General features: G+C 44.1%; 1 protein-coding gene across 2 annotated transcripts in view; it reads right to left on the reverse strand.

The window, feature by feature from the left end:
- Positions 1-819: 819 nt before the first annotated feature.
- Stard3nl (STARD3 N-terminal like) overlaps positions 820-21,455 on the reverse strand; it is a 36,660-nt gene continuing 16,024 nt past the window's right edge. Inside the window, exons 2-9 of one of the 2 annotated variants that reach the window (XM_048461015.3) lie at positions 19,943-20,225; positions 16,739-16,816; positions 16,186-16,263; positions 14,052-14,105; positions 13,827-13,944; positions 10,973-11,068; positions 2,174-2,247; positions 820-1,285 (exon numbers count right to left, since the gene is read on the reverse strand). In XM_048461015.3, coding sequence (XP_048316972.1) covers positions 2,189-2,247; positions 10,973-11,068; positions 13,827-13,944; positions 14,052-14,105; positions 16,186-16,263; positions 16,739-16,816; positions 19,943-20,167 — 708 coding nt within the window. In that variant the 5' untranslated portion in view covers positions 20,168-20,225 and the 3' untranslated portion in view covers positions 820-1,285; positions 2,174-2,188. Of the gene's footprint in view, positions 1,286-2,163; positions 2,248-10,972; positions 11,069-13,826; positions 13,945-14,051; positions 14,106-16,185; positions 16,264-16,738; positions 16,817-19,942; positions 20,226-21,455 lie in introns of both variants that reach the window. The other variant, XM_048461016.3, reaches the window with a different exon arrangement.

Genomic DNA, 21,455 nt, shown 5'->3' on the forward strand with positions numbered 1-21,455 from the left:
TAACAAGAGGCCAGAGAACAAACGGGATGAATGCAGAGTGGACACGCAAGCCGCAGAGGAAGCATGACTACAGCTGAGATGCCCTCTCCAGGATCTCAGTGTCTGATCTCTTAGTCTCCGATTTCACAGTCACATACATATACTGCCCACTCGTGTCTCATCAGTCGGCCTCTTCACATGGCTGCACTGTTCCCAGGAGAGGACGGCCCACATCTACTGGCTCCTGCCAGTACTCTAGGGGTGTAATCCATACTGACTTATAGCTAGAAGCATATACTGCTCCACGCCTGACACAGAAATTATCATCGAGTTTGTTCCATCAAATTCCTGAGGTCCTGTCCTAAGAACAGACCCAGAGGACCCTTCTTGCTTGTACCCCAGACTCCCTGCCAGACTCCTCGTGGCACTGCTGAGGTGGGCATGCTCTTAGAACAGTGTAGTTCCAATCTGTTTCCACCCAAGCTTCAGCATCACCGGGGCATGCAGTTAACTTTCCTAGGAGGAAACGCCAGTGATGGAGACTCACGGTCTGCCCCTCTGGGAAGTTGAAAGTAAAACTGGAAAAACAACTGATAATGTAAATTAACTCATATTAATCCAAGCTAAGTAAACATCCAGGAGAAGTGACAGCAAAGGCATCCATGCCCTTTGCAGGTAGCCGTGTGTGTCGACTATCAGACCCCTATCTCAGAATAAGATATTCCAGTAGGATCACACAAGACACAGGACAGTGGTTTCTATGCCCCCAAAGCCTCACCTTCTTCCTCTCGTAACCCTACCACTCCTGGCCAAATATATACTATAGACAAAACAAAACAGTCAATTTCGTATGTTGGATTTATTATTTTAAAACTGTATAAAGAGCACATGTGCATGAGTTTAAAAACACAAGTGAAATGTAAGGAGTTAAAAAAGAAATACAAAAGAAATCTGAGACATGAAAAAAAAAAAAATACATCCTGTGAATTGAAATAAAAAGGTATCTCACTTACTACAAAATCGTTATTTTGATATATTAAGCAGTCCTTTGATTCGGATGCAGCACAAGACTGAGTTATTCATTATCAGGTCAGACCGAGACTCAGAAGAGAGCAGGCGCACAGCACGACCCAGCGGTCACAGGCAGGGATGATGTGAGTGGAGGTGGAGCACTGTCCATGAGGTATCGCCATAAATAAATCCATGAGCTCATCACAACAGCAGTGAGCAGATCCGCATTGCACTGTCAAGGGAACCCCATCTCCACCTGCTGTCCTTGGACTGCTTGCAGTGAGGGTTCTTCACACTTGGGAGAGAGAAGAGACAAATATTGAGCAGTGATGGGACCCAAGTGCTGCCTACCAGTTTCCTGAGTCTGTACTGAGGGTGACAGACACAGAAAGGACAACGACATGACGACACAGGGCTTAATGTAAAGGTTTCACAAAAGGCTGACTATTGCCTGTGTGTCCAGCTGCTGTGCTGTGCTGTGTGCTGACACTGACAGGGACACAGGGCTTGTCTGCTGCCGTACGGCCTGAGCCAGCAACCTCTCTGCTGCCCTTACTTTGAGAATCAGTCTGCTTCTTCCCTGGTGGCTACGGCCAGAAGGGCTGCTGCCTTTCGCTGGCTGCTTACAGTCCTTGCAGGCCAGATGTGGACATGACACTCACCAATGTCCAGGCAGGAGCTCACAGATTTCCTATCAGAAGCACTAACACCTTTGAGATGTATCTCTGTAGGAGACTGCACAAGTCTCCAGGGTACAAGTAGGTGGACTAGAGTTCAGGTCCCCACTTTATGCTGTACCACTGCAGACGAGCTCCTCACCCACGCTCTCCACCCTATAGTGTGACATGGAGGTAACAGCAATCCCATAGGTCACAGGACAGCGGACCTGAAGACACTATTAAGTGGTTGTCTGCATTAAGCCAGCACCCGGCGCTGACATGCTGGCTAAGCCAATGCTCATTTTCTTAGAAATGTGGGTCTCTGAGGATCTCTCAAACTATGCAGTCACAACACAGAGTGTGAAGGCCTCTGCGTGAGTAAAGTGCAGCTGTTACACACGCACAAGCAGAACAAGCCTGGCCCTGCGTGGCTGCACACTCCGAGACACTTCCTGTAAATCCATCCAACGGAAATACCCACACTCAAACACTTTGCTGGAACAATTTCACTTATGAACGCTTACTTCATAGAGCAGAACTCATAGTTCTAAAAGTGGTTTCTCGCTGTCCTGTTTTTCCTCAGCTTCTTCTTCAGATCCTAGGAGGTAGGAAAGAAAAGGAAAATCAGGGTCTCGTATTAGCATTACAAATTTCTTCACTGTAATGTACACATAAAGCCATAAAATTCTATGTAAAAGATACATACTTAATCCTCAAGAGACTGAGATTAATAAATTGCCATTTTAAAGTTTGACCTTAGGTTCTGTAGGAGGAAACTTCAAACACCACCTATACCTGTAGTTTGGTGAAAGAGATTCACTTTCGTACTCGTCAGAAGAACTAACACACCAAGAATTATTATCGGTCATTAGTCTTCATCTCCCTCTTGGTTAGGATCTGCGTGTATCCTTTAAATATTATTTTATATGTACAGGGGTTTCATCTGCATATATGTCTGTGCAGCACCCACATGCCTGAACAAGGTATTTATTCTCTGAGAACTGGAGTTACAGAAGGTTGTGAGCTGCTCGGTGGGTGCTGGGAATTGAATCCAGGTCCTCTGAAATGGCAGCCAGCGAGGCATCTCTCTGTCTATGAATTCTTACGTGTAAATAATATTTAATCTAGGTGTTTTTAAAAACCACTGCACAGGTTGAATAAAGCGGGCACAATGACAGCTCCTAATGCTTAGAAGTGCGGCCAGGCGGTCGTGTGTCCGTGGACTACTGAGCAGCTCTTCTGAACAGACGGATTTTAGCCTTAGGGTTTTCAACAACTGAGCAAGCAGCCTAGTTGTGAAATTCCTTCCTTTGGATCTATACTAAGTAAAATACTATTTATCCTGAAGACTTTTTCTCTAAAGATCAGAAATCAGAGCTACCTGCCTGAGTTATATTTCAGTGAAATAACTTGTGCTCACTTAAAACTATATGTAATTTATAACAAGAACATTATTGCAAAAGCAAATTCATAACATATAGTTAATAAAGTTTGCACATTCTAAGCTTGAATATGGCAAAACTTAAAAGCCAAATGTATATATACAAATGAGAAAAAATAGAAAATAACCATATAACACTCACATATTTTTGAATATTTCAAAATGTAAACAGTAAAATGATAGTAACTCATTTTTAACTCATAGCTCCACAAACAGAATCTTGCTTTTACTGTAGGACAGAGAGACAGAGTGGTGTAAAATTACACACACAGCTAGAAGAGAACACCATGAGCTCTGAATGCTGACATGGCTTGTAGTTTGATGGTCAGGGCAGCTTTGCGTTTTTATGGAAGTATGTAGCATTCTGATAATCACGGAGGGAGTCTAAGAAGGAAAGTGAGAAAAGTAAGACTTAGGAAAGGAGGCAGAGCCTCATGGGCCGCAGTAAGTGTGAGATGATATGCTCGCAAGGGCCTGCTGTCCTTAGAGATGTCTACTCAGTAAGGCAGAGAACACGCATGGCACAGAGGAGCTTAAGGTTGTGCCTCACATGTAACCTCACAAGCGTTAACCATTTCAGGTGAATTCTGACTGACTAGGTAAAGGCTAAGTGGTGAGGCTTCACATCCAGCCCACCAATTGTTTTCTGTATTCAATTGAGACTCTGAGTAGCTAACTACTTTTCAATAGAGTAGCAGGGCTCAGAAGGATGTCCAGTCTGCACATTCCTGCTCTCATGCTCAATTGACAGCCTCCTGGCCAACGGCATGAACCAGTGTGATGTCTTGGGTCTTCTACATACAGTTCCACTCTGCCATTTGGCAGAGGAGAGAGGCCTAGACCAGGATCTTGAGCCTGACTTCTGTCTAGTGTCTGATACCACTAAGCACGGCAGAGTGCAGCGACTTCCGGGAAGTGAGGCTTCAAAGGGAAAGAATGTAAGAGCCAGAGGATGGGGAGGGGTGGTGTGAAATTCTGTCCACTAGCATGACATTTCACACACATGAACTCCTAGCACTGCTGTGACCTGCACAAGATCACACAAGTGAAAAGTACCAGGGTGGAGGGCGGAGGGGCACCTATGGGCCTGCCCTAGAGGAGCAGTGTTGGCAGCTGATGGCTGCTGGGGCAGGAGAGTCACTCTTTAGGATTGACCATTGGTAGGCTGTCCATGCCCCGATGGAATGGCCCCACACCCCAACGCCCTGCACATATAGACAGCACTGACTGGACTCAGTGGGTTAAAGACAAAAGAGAACGCCAAGTTGCAAAGCAGATGCACTGGAGGTGCTTACAGGGACCTAGAACGAGGGAGTGCAGATACATCTTATACATACAGGAAGTCTTCAAAGAATAAGTAAATATTTTCTTAAAATTTGGTAAAGTTTAAAAGTCAAGTTTTTCAAAAAAAGAAAAACAAAACACATAAAACAGATGTAGCATAAGTCCATACAGAGTGCAATTTCATGTTGAACTAACTTACTAAGTGAGCAATGGCATCCTTTTGAGAGAGAAAAAAATCCAAGTTCAGAACTGCTACACTATACAGGAAACAAGATGCAACAGAAATTATCGGAAGTATTATTTAAAAAAAACACAACAGCACAATGTGATCCTTCTGAAAAAACAGACAAGTCAAAACAAGCCCTCCGTGTGTCTCTAGATGCTGCTTATGACCAGGGAAACATCAAAACAGCAGTAATAAATACATCCACAGGATACACAGAATCAACTTAAGAAAGAAAAGAAAATCATGAGAAAAGACAGCCAGAGATTGTCAAGAAAAATATTAAAAATGAAGAGACTGAAAAAGCAAGTCCTGGAATGGGGAAGCTGCAGAGCTGGGAGCATCTGTGAGAAGAAATTCGGGAAACAGGCGCAGGTAGCAGGGGCATTTGGCTACAGCAGGGACTGACAGACAGTATCTGATCTGCACAGCAGAGAAAGAACACAGGATGCTGAGTAGGGACAGACACTGGCCAGGTAACACCAATATGTGCATCGTCCACAGTATGTGGATGATGGGATCAAGAATATACTGGCCAAATTTTCCGCTTTTTTTTTTGAGAGCCATCAATTCATAATCTAATAGGTTGAAGAAGTGTGAATAAGGATCTACACAGAGGCCTTGTCACCAACCAAACAAGGACCACAGCAGGGCAGAATGCATGGGATACTAGTAAGCAAGGCCTAGAAGAAGCTGCAATTTTGAACACCCATATCAGACCAAAAGAGAGGTCTGGAGTCAGCCAAGCAAAAATAAGTGACTCTTTTTAAAAAGTAGAAAGAGAATCTGTTAAACCCAATCCCAAAGGAGTCAAACAATAACTGACTTAGCACACGTCAGCAAATGACTTTTAACAAATGGCGAGTGAGTTTAGTGGGAGTCACTCTTTTACTAAGTGATTAAAAGACAAATGGACAGACAGCCAACATCAAGAGCATGTGCGTGGAGTCCTTCATTTCCTCTGCATATGAAAAGTAATTAGAATATACTATAATCCTAAAAAATGCAAAACTAACCAAACAAAAATACCCACATTTTAATTGAAACTTCTAGATAGAAACCACAGAAAACTCTTTATGACCCAGAGTGAGGACAAAGAGACCTTCAACGTGTCTACAAACACACCATCCTAAGAGAGGAAACCCGTAAACTAGGCTGAACTGACATTAAAGCATAATCTCAAAAAACAGCACAGGCCAGGCACCACATGGCAGTAGGCCTGAAGCCTGCTGGCCCAGAGAAAGGCTTCAGCCTTGGTCAGAGAAGCTCCCTTCCGCCGTCAGCAGAGGTAAATGGAGAATCTCACAGCTGCTCAGGGTGCTGAGAATAGTAAGTGCTTGATGGGGAACCTCAGCCAATCACATTCTGCTTAGGATGTGTCCCCCTGGGGCCACACAAGACAAATAAAAGATCGAAGTGCGCTTGCCGCTTGCCACTTCTCTCTTTGCCCCTGTGTTCTCGGATCGTTGGGACTCTGGTGTAAGTTTTCCTTTCTTCTGTTTATTAAAGCTATATCTTTTATATTAAGCTAGTCTGGTTAATTTTTAACTACCGATCGACCTCACCCCTTCAAGTGCTGAGCGATGGGTCTTAACCAGGACATCCATGTCACCTCCACGGGCATCCACATCACCTCCACATCACTTCCCATGGGGGAAGGGTGGAAGCATTGCAAGACCCAGGACAGCGCAGAGGCTGTGAACCACTGTCTGATGGATATGATGTGGTATTGGATAATGAACTCACAGCAGCTGCAGCTGCTTGCACAAGACTAGGAGATCAATGGGGATAAAGGGGAGGGCTCAACAGGCCCTACTCCTCCCTGGAGAGCTACTGAGTGTTGGTGACTCCTGGGGAAGTCATTGTCTTGAGTAGTGTGGCCACTGGTGAGTTCTCCGTACTCCAGCAGACAGCTTCACACCTGTGCTCATGAGGACTCTGGTTAAAACCAGTAGGTCACAGAACCAAGGAAAAAGGCAGGAGACTGGGGGCGGGGTGGGGTGAATGTGGTCAGATTATATTATATAAATGTATGGGATTATCAAATTATTTAATTGAAAATATGAAAAAACACATGAAGTGAAAAGACATATCCACCATGTGGACCAGGACTGAGGAAAACATGTCAGGATCACGAGGGACACGTACGATAAAGCACACTGGGCCATCTTCCATCTTGTTAGACTACCAAACCCAAAAATGAGCAAACAGCATCACAAGGATTCAGAGAGAATCAAGCCAATATCCACTACTTGAAGAGCATAAGAAATGAAGGAATTCAAAGAGCAGCACATGAAACGTTCTAGAAATATTTCAGTAAATCTTTCAAAAATCCATCCAAGAAAAATAATAAATTTTAAATTTCCAAACACATATGGGGCTGCTCACAATTTGACTACTTACACTGCTCAAACTGACAAACTTGAGGTGCCACTGGCTAATAAGCGGTGCAGTGTCACATGGCAAAAGGAACAAGGAGACGCTTGCTGGAGTATTACCATTTCCTAAGACTTCACACTGAACAGGGAGCTGAATGCAGAAACCACACAGCACGACCTCTGCTAGCCAATGTCCAGGAGACAAAGTGTCAAGGCAGGAAGTACAACAGCCACCTTAGGGCAAGATGTACAGTGTGTGTGTGTGCGGGGGGGGGGGGGGGGGGAGACTGAGGGCAACCAGGCCTGGAAAGTTTATTGGTGTAAGAAAATGGCCTAAAATTACCACTAGCCATAAAATCATGGTAATTCCCCAAGGGACCACTAGGTGGTGGTAGATATCACAGACAGAGGCCCTGGGTCTATCTGGAAAGCTTGGTGAGGAAGAACTTCATTTAACTACACATTAACAAAAGATGAATCTATTTACAGTATGGAAAGTTACACACACCTCCATTGAGCTTAAAACATCTATTAATTAATAACCCTGGGAATGAGTTTTAACTGCATTGAATACGTTCCCTATACCAGGGGTGACCGCCTCGTTTAGAGTCCTTCTGAGGGCTAAAGGATTCTAATAGTCATATCTGGTGACAAGAATAAGGCAAGGCTCATTCTCAAGCAAGGGCACGAGTACTCGGGTATTTTAGTGCTTTTATCTCGACTTGCACAGAATATTACACAACTTGAGGTATTCATCCACCCACCCGTCTGTCCACCGCACCAGGATCAAATCTAGTTTTCCCACGCAGTGTAGACAAGTGCTACACCTCTGAACTACACAACTTCAGCCCCAAACTCGTCTGCACTTCAAACCAGGCTTTCTACGGGGTAAAGACCTGCCCGACCTAAGCATCCCACTTCATTTACTGCTGCTCTCTGACCACGGCCAGCACCTTCGCTCGCCCCCTGTGGACTGTGCCTTCTTCCCCTGAGCATGGAGCACACAAGCAAGCAGGCTGTTGTTAGCCCGGAAAGTGAGCTTGTGAGCAAAGCACAGCGACCGTTCCAGCAACGCATCTGCCGAGACGTGCCGATTTCTTAATGCCCAATCTAAATTTCGAGTGAGAAAACATTTTTACTACACTCCCTTCAATTTCCTCTACTTTAATCCATCCCTTCACCAGACAGAAACCTATCAGGTGTCAGGTAGTAGTCTGGCGGCTGGGAAACAAGCAAGCAAGGCCGCCCAGTCTCTGTGGGCAAGCCTGCTGCTCACTCTCAGCACCGCCAGAGCCTGCGCGAGACAGCAGTTCCAGCAAATCACCTTCCTCAATAATCTTACTGTTTTACAGATTGAACAGTCATATAATATAAAGGTAACACAAGAAAGCAAGCCCTCTAAGCGTCCACCTCCGTTCACCACTACGAATGAATGTATATCTTGTGTACATAAACAGCCACGTGAAGGAACACTACAGAAGGTAATTCCCAAAAGGCCCACTAGGTGGTGGCAGACATCACAGACAGAGGCCCTGCATCTGTCTGGAAAGCTTGCTAAAGACAGCTTCATAGTATTATTGGCCTGCTGAACTGAGCACCTCGTTAAGAAAACAAAGTATTGAGAAACCATATTAGCCTGCAGAAACTAAGCTAAAATAGTTACAGTTGAATTGGATTATAAATTTTATTTTTCAAACAAGTCCTATGACATAAAATAACTAAATCAAATACTCATTATTAAGTAGTGAAAGGCTTCACTTTGAATTCTGTACTTTTTCTAGCTCTGGCCTCATACTAACACACACCTGTACTTCATGGAGCCTACGATTTCTCCATTCAGGCTGTTTTAGATCCCACATCAATCATACACCGTGGAAGTAACCCTGAGTTCCTGGGCTGCACCTTTCCTTGTTTTCACAGCTCTTTCTGCCTGTTAGGAGTTTAAAGTATTCCCTCTGTCTAACGCTGGACTACAACAATGAGCCTCTAATTCAAATGCCATCCCAGGGCAGAGAAAGACAACTGGCTGCTAGAGATGGTATAGGAGGTGCAGGGTGGAGTGGTGTAGAATGGGAGCTAGAGGGCCACAGGTACCCTCTCCAAGAGAGCAGGAGGGTGGGCAGCTAGGGAAGGCTGAGTGGAGATTCTCAGGGCTTCAGCTAGAGCTAGCATGTTCAGAACAGAAGTAGCAAGATGCATGACAGCTTGGGGGCCTTGAAGCCCAGTCTTTCTGGAAAGTTAGGAAGAGGAGAAGGCCGGCGAGAGGTGGGCAGGAAGTCAGAGAGGCCAACAGAGGCGAATTTGGCCAGGTCACTGAAGGCCTTGGCCAGGGAGCTGACCCAGCCACTCTGACACTTCCACAGACATGCGAAGTCGTAAGCACACAGACACAAGCATGGGCTCCCATGCCTGAGTCAGCACTGTGTCCAGCACCACCATTCACGATGAGGCTGGCATGCGTCCATTCGTGCCTGACTCTGCTCTTCTCTACGCTGGCACAATGGCTCACCTCACAGAATGGTTCTAAGATGTGAATGAGAAAACCTGAGGAGAGGCCCAGTACCGGGTACTTTCCTGTAAAGTCCTGACAACTTAAAATACTTTTTATATTGTACAAAATAAACGTCAATAAAATCAAATATTGTAGGCATTTTTTTACCTCACTCACTATAACAATTTTAATCATTCTGAAGTGTCCCATACAGCGGCGTTAAGAGTCACATTACTGTGTAACCATCAGCATGATTCATTGGCACAACTTCCATCCTGCGCAACCATTGTTTTACTGACTCTTGGGATCTGACCTCAGATAACTACAATCAGGCTACTGTTAGCATTTTGTATCTGGCTTATTTTATTCCACATAGTCTGCTCAAGGCTCACAGATGCTGTGGCATGGGTCAGAATTTAACTCCTTTTTAAGGCTATTTACGTCTCAGCGCGGATGTCACGTGTTACGTGCTCACCTGCTGATAGCTACTGAGCACACTGCTGCTATGATTACAGGGGCTCACTGTGTCTGAGAGTTTGCTTTCCTTTCTCTTGGTCAGACAACCAGAGAAGCAACCGCTGAGTGATAGCACAATAAATTCTAAGTTGAATTTTGTTGGGAAACTCCATGTAGTTTTCTACAGGTACCATTTTGTCCTCTCAACTGTTGGGTATACAGGTTTGACCTCATGTCCTCAGCAAATGTAGGGGATTTTTTAAAAAATAATACTTATATTAACAGGGTACAGTGGCACCTTAGCATGGTTTTGTGTGTATTTTTCCCAAAGATTATGGGTGTGGGCATGTTTCCACATAGAACTGGCTTTCTGCACACCTTCTTTGGAAAATGTTTATTCTAAACCTTTGTGCATTTTTGGTTAGGGCCTGTTGCTGCTACTATAGTTAAGTCCATTGCTATTTTTAAGAGCACCCTGGCAGCTGGTTATTGAGAAGCAAACCCAGTAGCTGTACAAGACAGGAAGTGACAGACAGTAAACCAAGAAATGCTATCTGTTTGGAGCCAGTAGAAATGTAGAAATGGTGTGACTTGAAGCAGATGATGCAGGCAGAGAATACAGGCCAACCAAAAGCCTATGAATGATAGAGTATCGGCCGAGAGAGAGAGAGAGAGAGAGAGAGAGAGAGAGAGGCAGTCCTGAGACACTTCCTGATAGGAGCACTTAGATGGAGCTGCCTCTCAGCCATGAGCAACCCTAGAGGAAGACTTGTTTAGGGATGGAGGAATGAGGACAGAACCAAGTCTGCTCCCTTATTCCTTCTTTTCTGGGACAAACATCACAAGTTCCAGTATCCATGCCATCCCAGCATTCCTCTCTTTAGATCTGTCTCACCAATGGTCTCCTTAGAGACTCTCCCTATTTAGTTTATACATGCTCAGTATCTGCTGAACTGACTGGGAAATAGACAGAGCAGGAGGCAGAAGAGGGAAAAATAGAGAGGCTTCAACACAAACCAAACACAAATGGCAAGGGACTGCTTTCTTTACCTGCTTCAGACTCAGGAGGGGAGTAAAACTGACCATCAGAAAGTCCCGCAGGGATGAGAACAGCCCTCTCTGATGCATCCTGAACAAGCAGGAGTCCTGGGAGAGAAGAAATGCAGATGTTAAGAGCCACACCGCCTTGCTGGTATCTTCCTGGCAAGATTAACTGTTATAAAAATGGTATTTCAATACATCAAATAAGCTATTAGCAAAACAAGGTACTTTGAAGATCTTTCAACCATCAAATAAAGATTTCATTAATAAACTACACATCAACTCTATGAAGATTAAAGAAAAACAGAAAAAAAGTTTTAATAATCATTTCCAATTACTCCTGGGTTCAGTATTCAGAGCTTCAATCCCTCGAGTATTCTTATTTCACTACAAACATCAACACCAATTTTTAACACTAATTTCACAAAGTGAAATCAAAACTGAGCCAGCATGGACAAATGGTCTACCATCTACCTTGGTTAGAGAAACGGCAGATGTCAACTGTGATGCCTACATGGCCTTTAACCACCAACATGTAGAGAGTGCTGCAGACAATAAACTGCTATTTACTTATTTTAGTTTTCAATATTTTTTAATTATGTGAGTGTGTGCATGCACGTGCTCCAGGATGCTTGTGTGTCTGCATCCATGTTGGAGTATGGTCCATGTGGGTGCAGATATTCATAGGCTCAGAAGAGGGCATCTGGTCCCTAAGAGCATGAGTTACAGTCAGTTGTGAGTCACCCTACTTGGGTGCTGGGAACCAGACTCAGGTCCTCTGTGAGAGAAGGACACACTCTTAACAGCGGAGCTATTGCTCTAGCCCTGCTGTCTATTTTATTTACTTTTTCTCATGGAAAGAGGGGAGTGACAGAGCCTCAGATGAGGAGGGAGACCATCCGTCCTTGAAGCTTTCTTGTTCAAATCAGTGTCAGCGTTAGGAACTGTGGTAGCAAGTGCCTCGCCACAGAGCAGGCACCAGGTGTGTCCTCTGTGCTGCTGCAGGGATGGAAAATGCTGCTTTGAACTCCATGAATTGTGTTTTCATTTTTTAATGTAAAAATCACTTTACTGTAGTAAGCTCACAAATAAAAATATCATGCAGTTAGATGAGTCTAGCCACTCAACAAACACTTGCCCAGTACTGAACTCTGTATCTCTCTATGAACTGGTGTACAGTAAGGACGGCCACTTTCTATGTCAGTAACATTTTAATGCATTTATCCACCACCAAAAAGAAGGGGAAAAAGTTAAAAATCAGAGAAACAATTAGCTTTATATCCTCTTTCATGGGTCATGTGTCCTTAACCCGCATTGTCCTTTCTCAGCACCTAATATTCAAGCTCATCTTTCTACATATATACTGTACCTACAGATATGTGTGTATGTGTGTATTTAATATATACATTATAGACTATAATCTATATGTGAGGATTATATGGTTTATTTCTGATACTGGGTGACTTTGCTTCACTTCTTTCTAATTTTGTTCATGTTTATTTATTTGTGTATGTGTGCCTGTGTGGGGTGAGCCTGTGCCACAGTGTCCAATCAGAAAACCATTTGTGAGAGTCGGTTCCCTCTGTCTACCATGTGGGTCAGCAGGCTCCTCACTGACTGAGCCATCTCCAGCCTTTGTGTCCAGCTTTACCAGATACTGTGAAACAACGTTAATCACAAACCATTCAAACCTCAGTCATGTGAACATGTGATACGTTTTCAATAATGTTCAGTTTGGTGTTTGTATGTAATAAAAAGTGGCCTCCCTATGCTAACTTGACATTCCCCATCTCTGGTAGGACAATGAACACAGAATAGCAGAAGAATCTTAGAACGCTGCTTAGTATACTCTGTAAATTCACTTTTGAATTGAGTTAGCCTCTCTCTGTGAAGAGAGATTTTCAAATCAAACTTCACGTAAAGTGATTCTTGATCCTGTTGCTTTTGGAGCTATAATTATGTTTAATTTTCTATAAAACACAAGATTTTTTTTTCCTGTTAGGACAAACTGAGCCAGATTCTGGGAAAGGGTCCAATAGGGATATATCTGAAACAGCATTCTTAGCTAAACTGCCCAGAGGGGCAGACAGCACTGTGTCTCCCTCCACTAACAGTTTCAATAGAGAAGAACCCAGGCCAGGAACCAACCACATAGCTCTCAATGGACCACTTGACCTTCCTCCTAATCACCCTCGTACAGTAGATACCATGTGGCTATGGACCAGCTTGGTTAGATTTTAGAAGACTATGGTGCCGGATGTCACTCAGTCTCTCACAGGAGGATAGCAGGAGCTACAAGAGCAGGGCCCTGCTATAGCTGGAGTTCTACTCTGAACTCCAAATGAACCACCATGGTCCCAGTGCCAGGCACTTTACTGTCTGTTCTATCCGCAGCCCATCCTAAGCCTGCTGTATACACTGCAATAAAACACTTTGCAGGGCCACTGGCTTCCTTAAAACTGCTGCTCCCACTCACTTAAAATTGTTCACCATTTTTTTGTCCCTGAAAGGGACAGTTCCGTTCTGTATAAACGCTTAGCGATCTACAGGGTTCCTTATAGTGAGTAAAGATCAAGTCACCCAGGGAGTGGGAAGGAAGCAGTGGCTATTTTTGTTATTGTATGATTGTCTGTTGGACCAAGGCCATACCTTCTAGGGGAAGCCTGGTCCAGCAGCCAGAAGGAGGGGCCACTCTGCGCTTACCTATCCACCCGCTTCCCCTCAGTTCTGACACAGCCCCTGAGGAACAGGTGCCTAACTGCCTCGGTTTAGTCCCCGAAGCATCCCTCATAGTAAGAAGTCACAACAGTTCCCTACAGCGTGGTGTGTGTAAGCCTGGGAGGCTGACAGGGAAAAAACTTACTGTTTTCTTCTTCTGCCTCTTGAGGCAGCACTTTGAAATCCAGGAACCAGGTCTCAATCCAGGCGAGGATGAAGGAAATGATGGGCAGCACGTAGCCGAACGCCCCTTGGGAGAAAAGCTGGAGGACAGGGGTGTTGAGGGAAAGTGGTCACCATCAGCTCACACAGCAAGGAGGGCTACATCATGGCAGAGGGCAACGGTACAGGGAAGGAGGGCCACACATACCTTTGAGAGGATCACTTTTGCTAATAAAAAGGCACTGGTCACTGCTGTCGTCAACTGCAAGACACACAACATAACACTGCTCAAACAGGGCATTTCATACTGTGAGGGCTCCTCCCTCAATAAGAAAGCTGAGCTAGGAGCAGACAGTGTCTCAGCCAACTGTGCTAAACCCGGCTACTCCCCACATTATCTGTGCTCTCCCAAACACCCGTTCTGGGGAAAATGGATTTCCTATGGCTCTCGATCTCGGTAGATGTTTACAACATTCCTACTCTTGAACTGTAGAACTTCCCAACTAAAGTGCTGGGAAACTTCTTGTCAGTATGAGGTACAACTCTAGTACACGTCAGAAAGGATAGGTGGCATGCTGAGAGAGAGCTATCCCGAGGGTTGTGACTCCCAGAGCAACCCCACCATGCTGAGCACTGTTCCAACTGAGACCTCAGCAGGGAGAAGCCTAAGGAGAGCAACAGGCAGAAATGACTAAAGTGACCAGCAGGATAGAGGCCAGGACACACTGAGTCTTTGTCTATAACAACTAAGCAGATACACACGCCAAAGTAATTCACTGGGAGAAACACTTCAATAGCAGACAATAATTTACTTTGAAGACTGATACTGATTGCTTAGGTGTCTTATCTGATTTGCCCTTTCTACAAATAAATCGAATAATCAGAAACAAAAATAGAATTTGACCATTCCTTATTTATACTATCTGAGATGAAACACAGTACCATTTGAATCTAAGCGGAAATCTATCTGAAAACGAAAGCAGGTGCTTTATTGTGACGCCCTGCACAAGTCCGTGCAAATCTCTTCCATAAGAAATGCCGAGATGGGCAGTCTGGCAAACATGACTCTACATGGAGCCTCTGTAACTGAATGTCTCAAATGCAGAATGTTCTGGCAAAATGAAAAGGTATAATAATCAAAACCACCATGTTATAGCAGAAGAGACAGGATTCGGACTTGCTAAAACAAATGGTCAGCTACGTCCTGGAAATGAGACTCCAAGTGACAGCAAGTCTGCCCTGCACCCTGTGGTGTGGAAGGCGGCACAGGCAGAGCCATCCTGGACGACTATTGCTTCCACGCACACCAGCCCCGTGAAGACTGTTACTGCCGGATTTCACCTTGCTCCTGAGCACCCTCTAGTTTAAGGAGCTCAACAGCTCTGCACCTGTCCCCCACCTGCCTCACTAGCTTTGTGGACAGGAATGAGCATCACTCAGGACACCCACAGACATGGTGAAAATGATGCGGACAACCAACTGACTCTAACGTTCAGCTTCTTTGTACTAACTGAGAATGAAAAGAATGTGCCCTGTCTCTGTGCTAGAGGCAGGGAAGAGACTTGTGAGGTGGTCTGCTGGTCTGGAGAAACCTGAGGAACAAAAGGAAATGAATGACAATGGCCTTCTCCTCTTTGACAGTTGGTTGGCATGTCTAAGACATGTTGGGGCTTACAATCACTTAGCAGATAAAGCTCTGAGCATGTCTGTCATGGTGTTTCCAGAGGGGTTTAAAGCAAGGGGGAAGACCAACCCTGAATGGTGGCAACAGCGTTCCAGGGGCTGGGGTCAGCTGAGTACCAGCATCCATCTCTCTGCTTCCTGACCACGGATGCCACGTGACCAGCGGCTTCACACTCCATGTATGCCTTCCCACCTCACACTGTGAGCAAAGAAACTCTTCCCCTTCTCAAGTTGCTTACGTCGATATAGCAATTACTTACACTGATTTAATTAGTTCAGTGCTAAAAGTAACTAATATAGACCATCGGGTGGGGATTGAGGGCGGGGGGTATCATCAAAAGCAAGGCATTTTCCTCACATCTCAGCTGAAAGCGCTGCCCTCCATTTTTATCTGAAAGCTGAGAGGGAGGAGGAGAAGCCTGGCTGGTGTGTCCTCCTTGGTCTCTAGACTGCTCACTACAGACCATGCCAGTAACTGAACCAACTGTCTTTACTGCAACAAGGTCTGCAAATTAAACCTTCTAAAGTGAGGGAAGAAGGGGATTTAGAAAAAACTGATAAAATTAGAGCTCATTAAGATCCTGTCTCCTCTCAATAAAGTCTGCTATGAGCAGCCTGGCCACCAGACCTGGAAATGACCCACCATGCCACACACTCACCGCTATTGCCCACCAATGGCGTAGTCTGCACACAGCATATCCAAGTATCAGCACTTTAAATCGAAACACTGCCAGAAGCTGAGGGGGAAACGGTAAGAAAAGTTACAATTTACTATCGTTTTCTGACTCAGCTGTGGGCAGCCCCGAGAGTCATGGCTACCAGACCATCACGTGGAAGTGTGGAACTGCGGCCCTAGATCCTTCTGGCCAAGGTTTCAAAATCAAGTCCTTATTATCAATATAAATAGGAAGATGGAAAAAAAGAGAGAGGGACTAGTTCTTCCTCCCTGGGACCAGGGCCTTTCAGTGTGTCTACCCCAGCTAGGGGAGGCTAAGTGTGGGGAGCCTCCCGCTGCTGGCTTTTCTTGTCGCTCATCTACCTTGTCTCTTCTTGTGCCATCAACTTCTTAGAGAGACAGAGGACACTGAGTGGGCAGGTGATCCAGGGTCCGTGCTCACAGGAGAAACAGACCACATTTACGGCCTATTTCAAGGGACCTCGCCTCTTGGTGTCCGTTTTATTATATCTGGATTAAGATATAAAAGTACTCACAAATATATCAAAGTAAGAAGAGTAGTAGTCATAATGAATCACTTCCCTCTTCAGTGTGTTCTCGATGCCTCCATTCACCTAGGAGAAGCCAAAGGAGGAGAGAAGTGAGTGAGACTAAATAGAAGGTTTCTATATACTCCCTGCAGATCTCCCAGGAACCCAGAAATGTTCAAAGATGAAACAAACAAAAAAAAACTATCAATTTGATTTGTCTTCACAGATTTCTGGGAAGAGCCAGGGACCCTACTCTCATAGTAACCATCCCCAAGGCCAGTTGCCATGACACAGGTCATGTCTGCCAACATTTTCTGTGGCTAGTTTTGCTTTAATTTGCTCTTGACATTTAAAAATTTGACACTCATAGATTTTCTTGTATCAAAAAAAGGAACAGATTTGATCTACAATCATGTATAACACAGTTATAGTGAATGAGGACAATAAAATCCAACAGGATAAACTTTTTATTTGTTATTCATACTACCAAAATGAATTTTAAAATGGTCAAACAAAGAATTATACAGATCAAACTATGCAGAGCAATATTTAAGGTAATAATCAAGTAGGAGACATATTCCAGGCCATTTATGCAGCCCAGGCTGGCTCTCTACAGCCCTGAGCTGTGGCTCAGCTGGTCAGTATGAATTTCTGATTACAAATGCAGTCTTAAGGACAGAGAGTCTGAAAAAAGGATAGAACAATTAAACGGGCAGCTGGGTAAGAGGGGGAATTAATGAAGAACTGTTTCACAAGATTCCAAAATTGTTCAACTTGGAATAGAAATAAGCACAAAGAAAAGGGCAGGGGCTTAGCTATCCCACTGACTTGCATTTGCTAAAGAAATAGAGGCAAAGCATGACCACTAGTCTGTGCCTTACAACTCTTGAGGCGTTTAGGGCTCTGAGTGACAAGTACTGATCAGCTATAGACCTAACGGGCTACTGATCCGCACACGTGAAGCGTAGAAGAAAAGAGAAGTCACATGCAAGTAGACACCTAACCTCACGCTGTGCTCTGCAAACTACAGAAAGTTGCCGCCCAGAATATTGAAAGAATAGTTACTTCCAGCAGCCTAAGCAAAGAAGGTTCTCAAGCATGGACATCTCCCTCCTGCCTCTGTTTCCTGGGTGCACACTGGTCAGGGGGAAAAGCTTCTCTTTGCTATCCAGGTGCACTTTATCTTGACTCTCTGCTGCCTACAAGCAGAATTCTTACCATTTATGTCTGTAATCCAAACTTGTACTTTAAACTCTCATTTAACAATCTTTGGCTCAGGGTTCTCAGGAAGACCAGTTATAGTTCATATCTCTTTCCAATCATCTGTCTAGAAAAAACCGAGCATCCTTATCCACACATCTGAAAACTAAACTGCTTCTAAACCCGAGGTTGTCTAAGTACACACATCCTGCAAATGGGAATTTACACACCTGACCTCATGTGAAGAGTTTCAGTTCAACTTCATGTCCATTAAAGGGTGGAACCTGGTCATCAGACTATGTGAATAAAGTATAAATAAGTAAATTTGTTGTTACATGGGGGTCTTATTCCCAAGATATTCTGTTATATCTATGTAAATATTCTAATACCCTCAAAATCTGGAGTCTGAAGCACTTCTGAGCCCAAACACCTTGGGTAAGGGACAGTGTGCCTATACTGTTCTGGGTTCCATTAACAAGTGGTCTTAAACACTGGGGTGGATACAAATGGACTTTCAGCAAGTCTGCCACCGCTTCTGACTGTGCGCTTGCTGCCAACCTGCCTTTAGCTTAATCCAGCTGCTCACCACTGCTACAGCGATCTTCACTCATTCACAAAGTATCTGCCAGGAACCTACTGCATGCCGGCATTGCTTCAGATACAGGAAAAACTTCAGAAAGTAAAACAGTGTCTGTCTTTAGGAGTTTACCAGTGTGTAAAAGACAACAACAACAAAGAATCACAACACACAGATTCAGACAGTGGCAGGACAGACCGAATAATGGTGACAGTTACACTGATACCAGCACAATAGGTTCTCACAATCTCCAAGAGGATACAGAAAACTAATCAGTTTATACAGAAGGAATACTACTATAGCGGTCTTAAGGTAAGTTGTAGTCTGTTCCGGTGTGAAAGCAGGAGACCAGAATGGGAGGAATGAAATGAACCACTGGCAAATAAGCGAGACGGTGTGTGCACAGAGGCGTTATCTTCCAGAAGGCTTGGGTTAGGAGTAGGCGACACAAGCACCCAGACCCAAGGCTTTAAGAATAACAGCATCTAGTTTAGACAAGTGTGGTAGTACAATAACTTTCACCTGATTGTTTTAATTTTATTAATGTATGACTAGAGAATTTAAAACAATATATGTTAAAATTTGCATATTTATATTTGATAATTAATGGGTGGCATAATTGCATAGTTCTCCAAATTATTCTAGAACTTGTTTAATAAAATATGAAGAAGTGATCTCTTTTGCAAAATCTTAAACAAGTGAATTAAAAAGCAGACATAATAAAGAATGCATATTTCAGAAGCATTTTATACTTATATTTTAATATTAAAAATTATCTTACGTATATGAGTATTTTGTTTCCAGAATATATGTTTTTGCACCATGTGTTTGCCTAGTGCCCTTAGAGGCCAGAAGAGGGCATTGGATCCCCTGGGACTGGTGTTAATAGATATGTGAGCCATCACGTTGGTGCTTAGAATAGAACCTGGGTCCTCTGGAGGAGCAGTCAGTGCTCCTAACCACTCAACCATCTCTCCACGCCCAACATTTTGATTTGGTCTTAAGATGAAGATCTGGTTTAAGGCCCAGCAAATAGTCATTTTTGCCTTTTGAGCCAGGTTTTCCTCAGCTACTCAAGCAGAATACAGACATAGATAAACAAGCCTCTGCACAACGAGCAGAGCTGTGTCCTAGCGAAGCTTCCTAGAGACAGACAGCCGAATCTGTGCTACAGGCTGTGCGGCTTCCAGCTCTCTACTACTAAGACAAGCACCAGGAATTCAAATTTCATAATCCCAGGGGAAGTGAATTTGAAGTTCACCAGGTATGTTTACACTAACACTAAAAAGAAAAGATTAAGTCAGCTGGAGCCAGGTCACACTGCATCATTTGAAAAAAGATGGAATTCACTAAATAAGACAAAAAGGGTGAGGCAAAAATGTAAATTTTTATATCTCTGGAAATAAGAAGTTATTATGAGCAAAACAACTTACATTTAGCTCTATTATCCACAGTAACGTTACAAATAAGAGGTCAAAGGTGACGAAGAGGCAGAAAGTCCTCCTGACGTCAGAGATCCCCTTCCTCTCCCTTCCTTCATAGGACTCAATCCTAGCCATGAGCTGCGCGGGGTTGATGGAATGGACGTCACGCAGAGACGCGTGTGAGCTCTGGCTCCCGGTCAGAGCACGCTCCATGTCTTCTGGCAGGTGGTTCATCCTGGAGGAGGACTGAAGGAGTCTCCATTCAACTCCACCATCCCTAGTGAGAGGCAACCTGTAGAGGACAAAAGAGAAAATCCATATTAAACCCATACTGGTGTCATACTAGTATGCTACCCTCACCCCTGGGAGATTCAGTCTAACTGAACCCCAGTGCTTTGTCATCAGACACGTATGTTTGGAGAGAAAAGAAGAGAGGAAGTAAAATAAGAAGCAACACTTGTACTCCATATTACTAAGTGGCTGCTTTAGAAAAGAATGTCAAGAAAGAAGAAAACAAGTTTACAGTAGGACATGGTGAAGACGGGGTATTAGGTACAAATGCCAAAGCATTTTCCGGACCCCGGAGCCAGCTCTCGTGTCACACAGTGGATAAACCCCATGGTCTTGTTATCATCCATGGGCCAGATGTGAAAGCAGCACACAGAAACTAACTATAACATAGTTCCCTGTGAGGAATTGTTTCCTACCATAGAGACATCATTAAATTTGGCATTTCCGCATCACCTTTTCATAAACAAGTATGTTTTCTGGGCCTCTTCCTAGGAAGGTAGGATTTATATCCCCCAAAGTTAAGCACTATACAAACACCAGATTGATAATTACATAAGTTATGATTCTATATAGGGGTTCCCCAAGACCTGGAGTGCCTCATTCTAGAATCAGACTGCAGAGGAGTCATCTAAATGAGGAGAGTCCTCAAAGATGGGGTGAGGTCACGGAATGGAAACAGTGGGTGGCTGCACTGTCGGGCATCCCAGCTTCCCATCCAGGGAAGGACTACGCTCGTGCTTTAGGCCCCGCTGATACTCATGTTTTGCTTTGACCATGAATGTGGACAGAAAGCTGGGTGGTACTTGTGTCCAAATTCATATGCTCACTTTCTAATTGTCACATGACTGGCAGGCAGCATTCAGGCCAAGATCATTTTTAGGAAGAAACAGAACTTAAACAGATTGCTAAGATTCCCCCGGCAGTGTGGTCTCATTCCGTCTTACTCCCTTCCCGCATTCTCTCCCCTTCCACCTGTGGCTGCTCTCCACTTTCCTACGCTCAGGCACAAACGTCTCTCCATACATTTGTATCGCATGCTGACATGATATAACACTGTTTTTTTTTAAAAAAGCAATTTAATAATATGAACTGGTATCTTACAATATACTTCTTGCTATAATATAGTTATAGTATAGTAACTTGCTATATAGTATAACTTTGGTTATAGAAATTAACCAAATCACAGACATTTAATCGAAAGCTAATCTACTGTACTGGAGGTCAGTTAGTA

Source organism: Myodes glareolus, chromosome 14 (assembly GCF_982192425.1).
Source record: "Myodes glareolus chromosome 14, mMyoGla1.1, whole genome shotgun sequence".
NCBI classification, from domain to species: Eukaryota; Metazoa; Chordata; class Mammalia; order Rodentia; family Cricetidae; genus Myodes; species Myodes glareolus.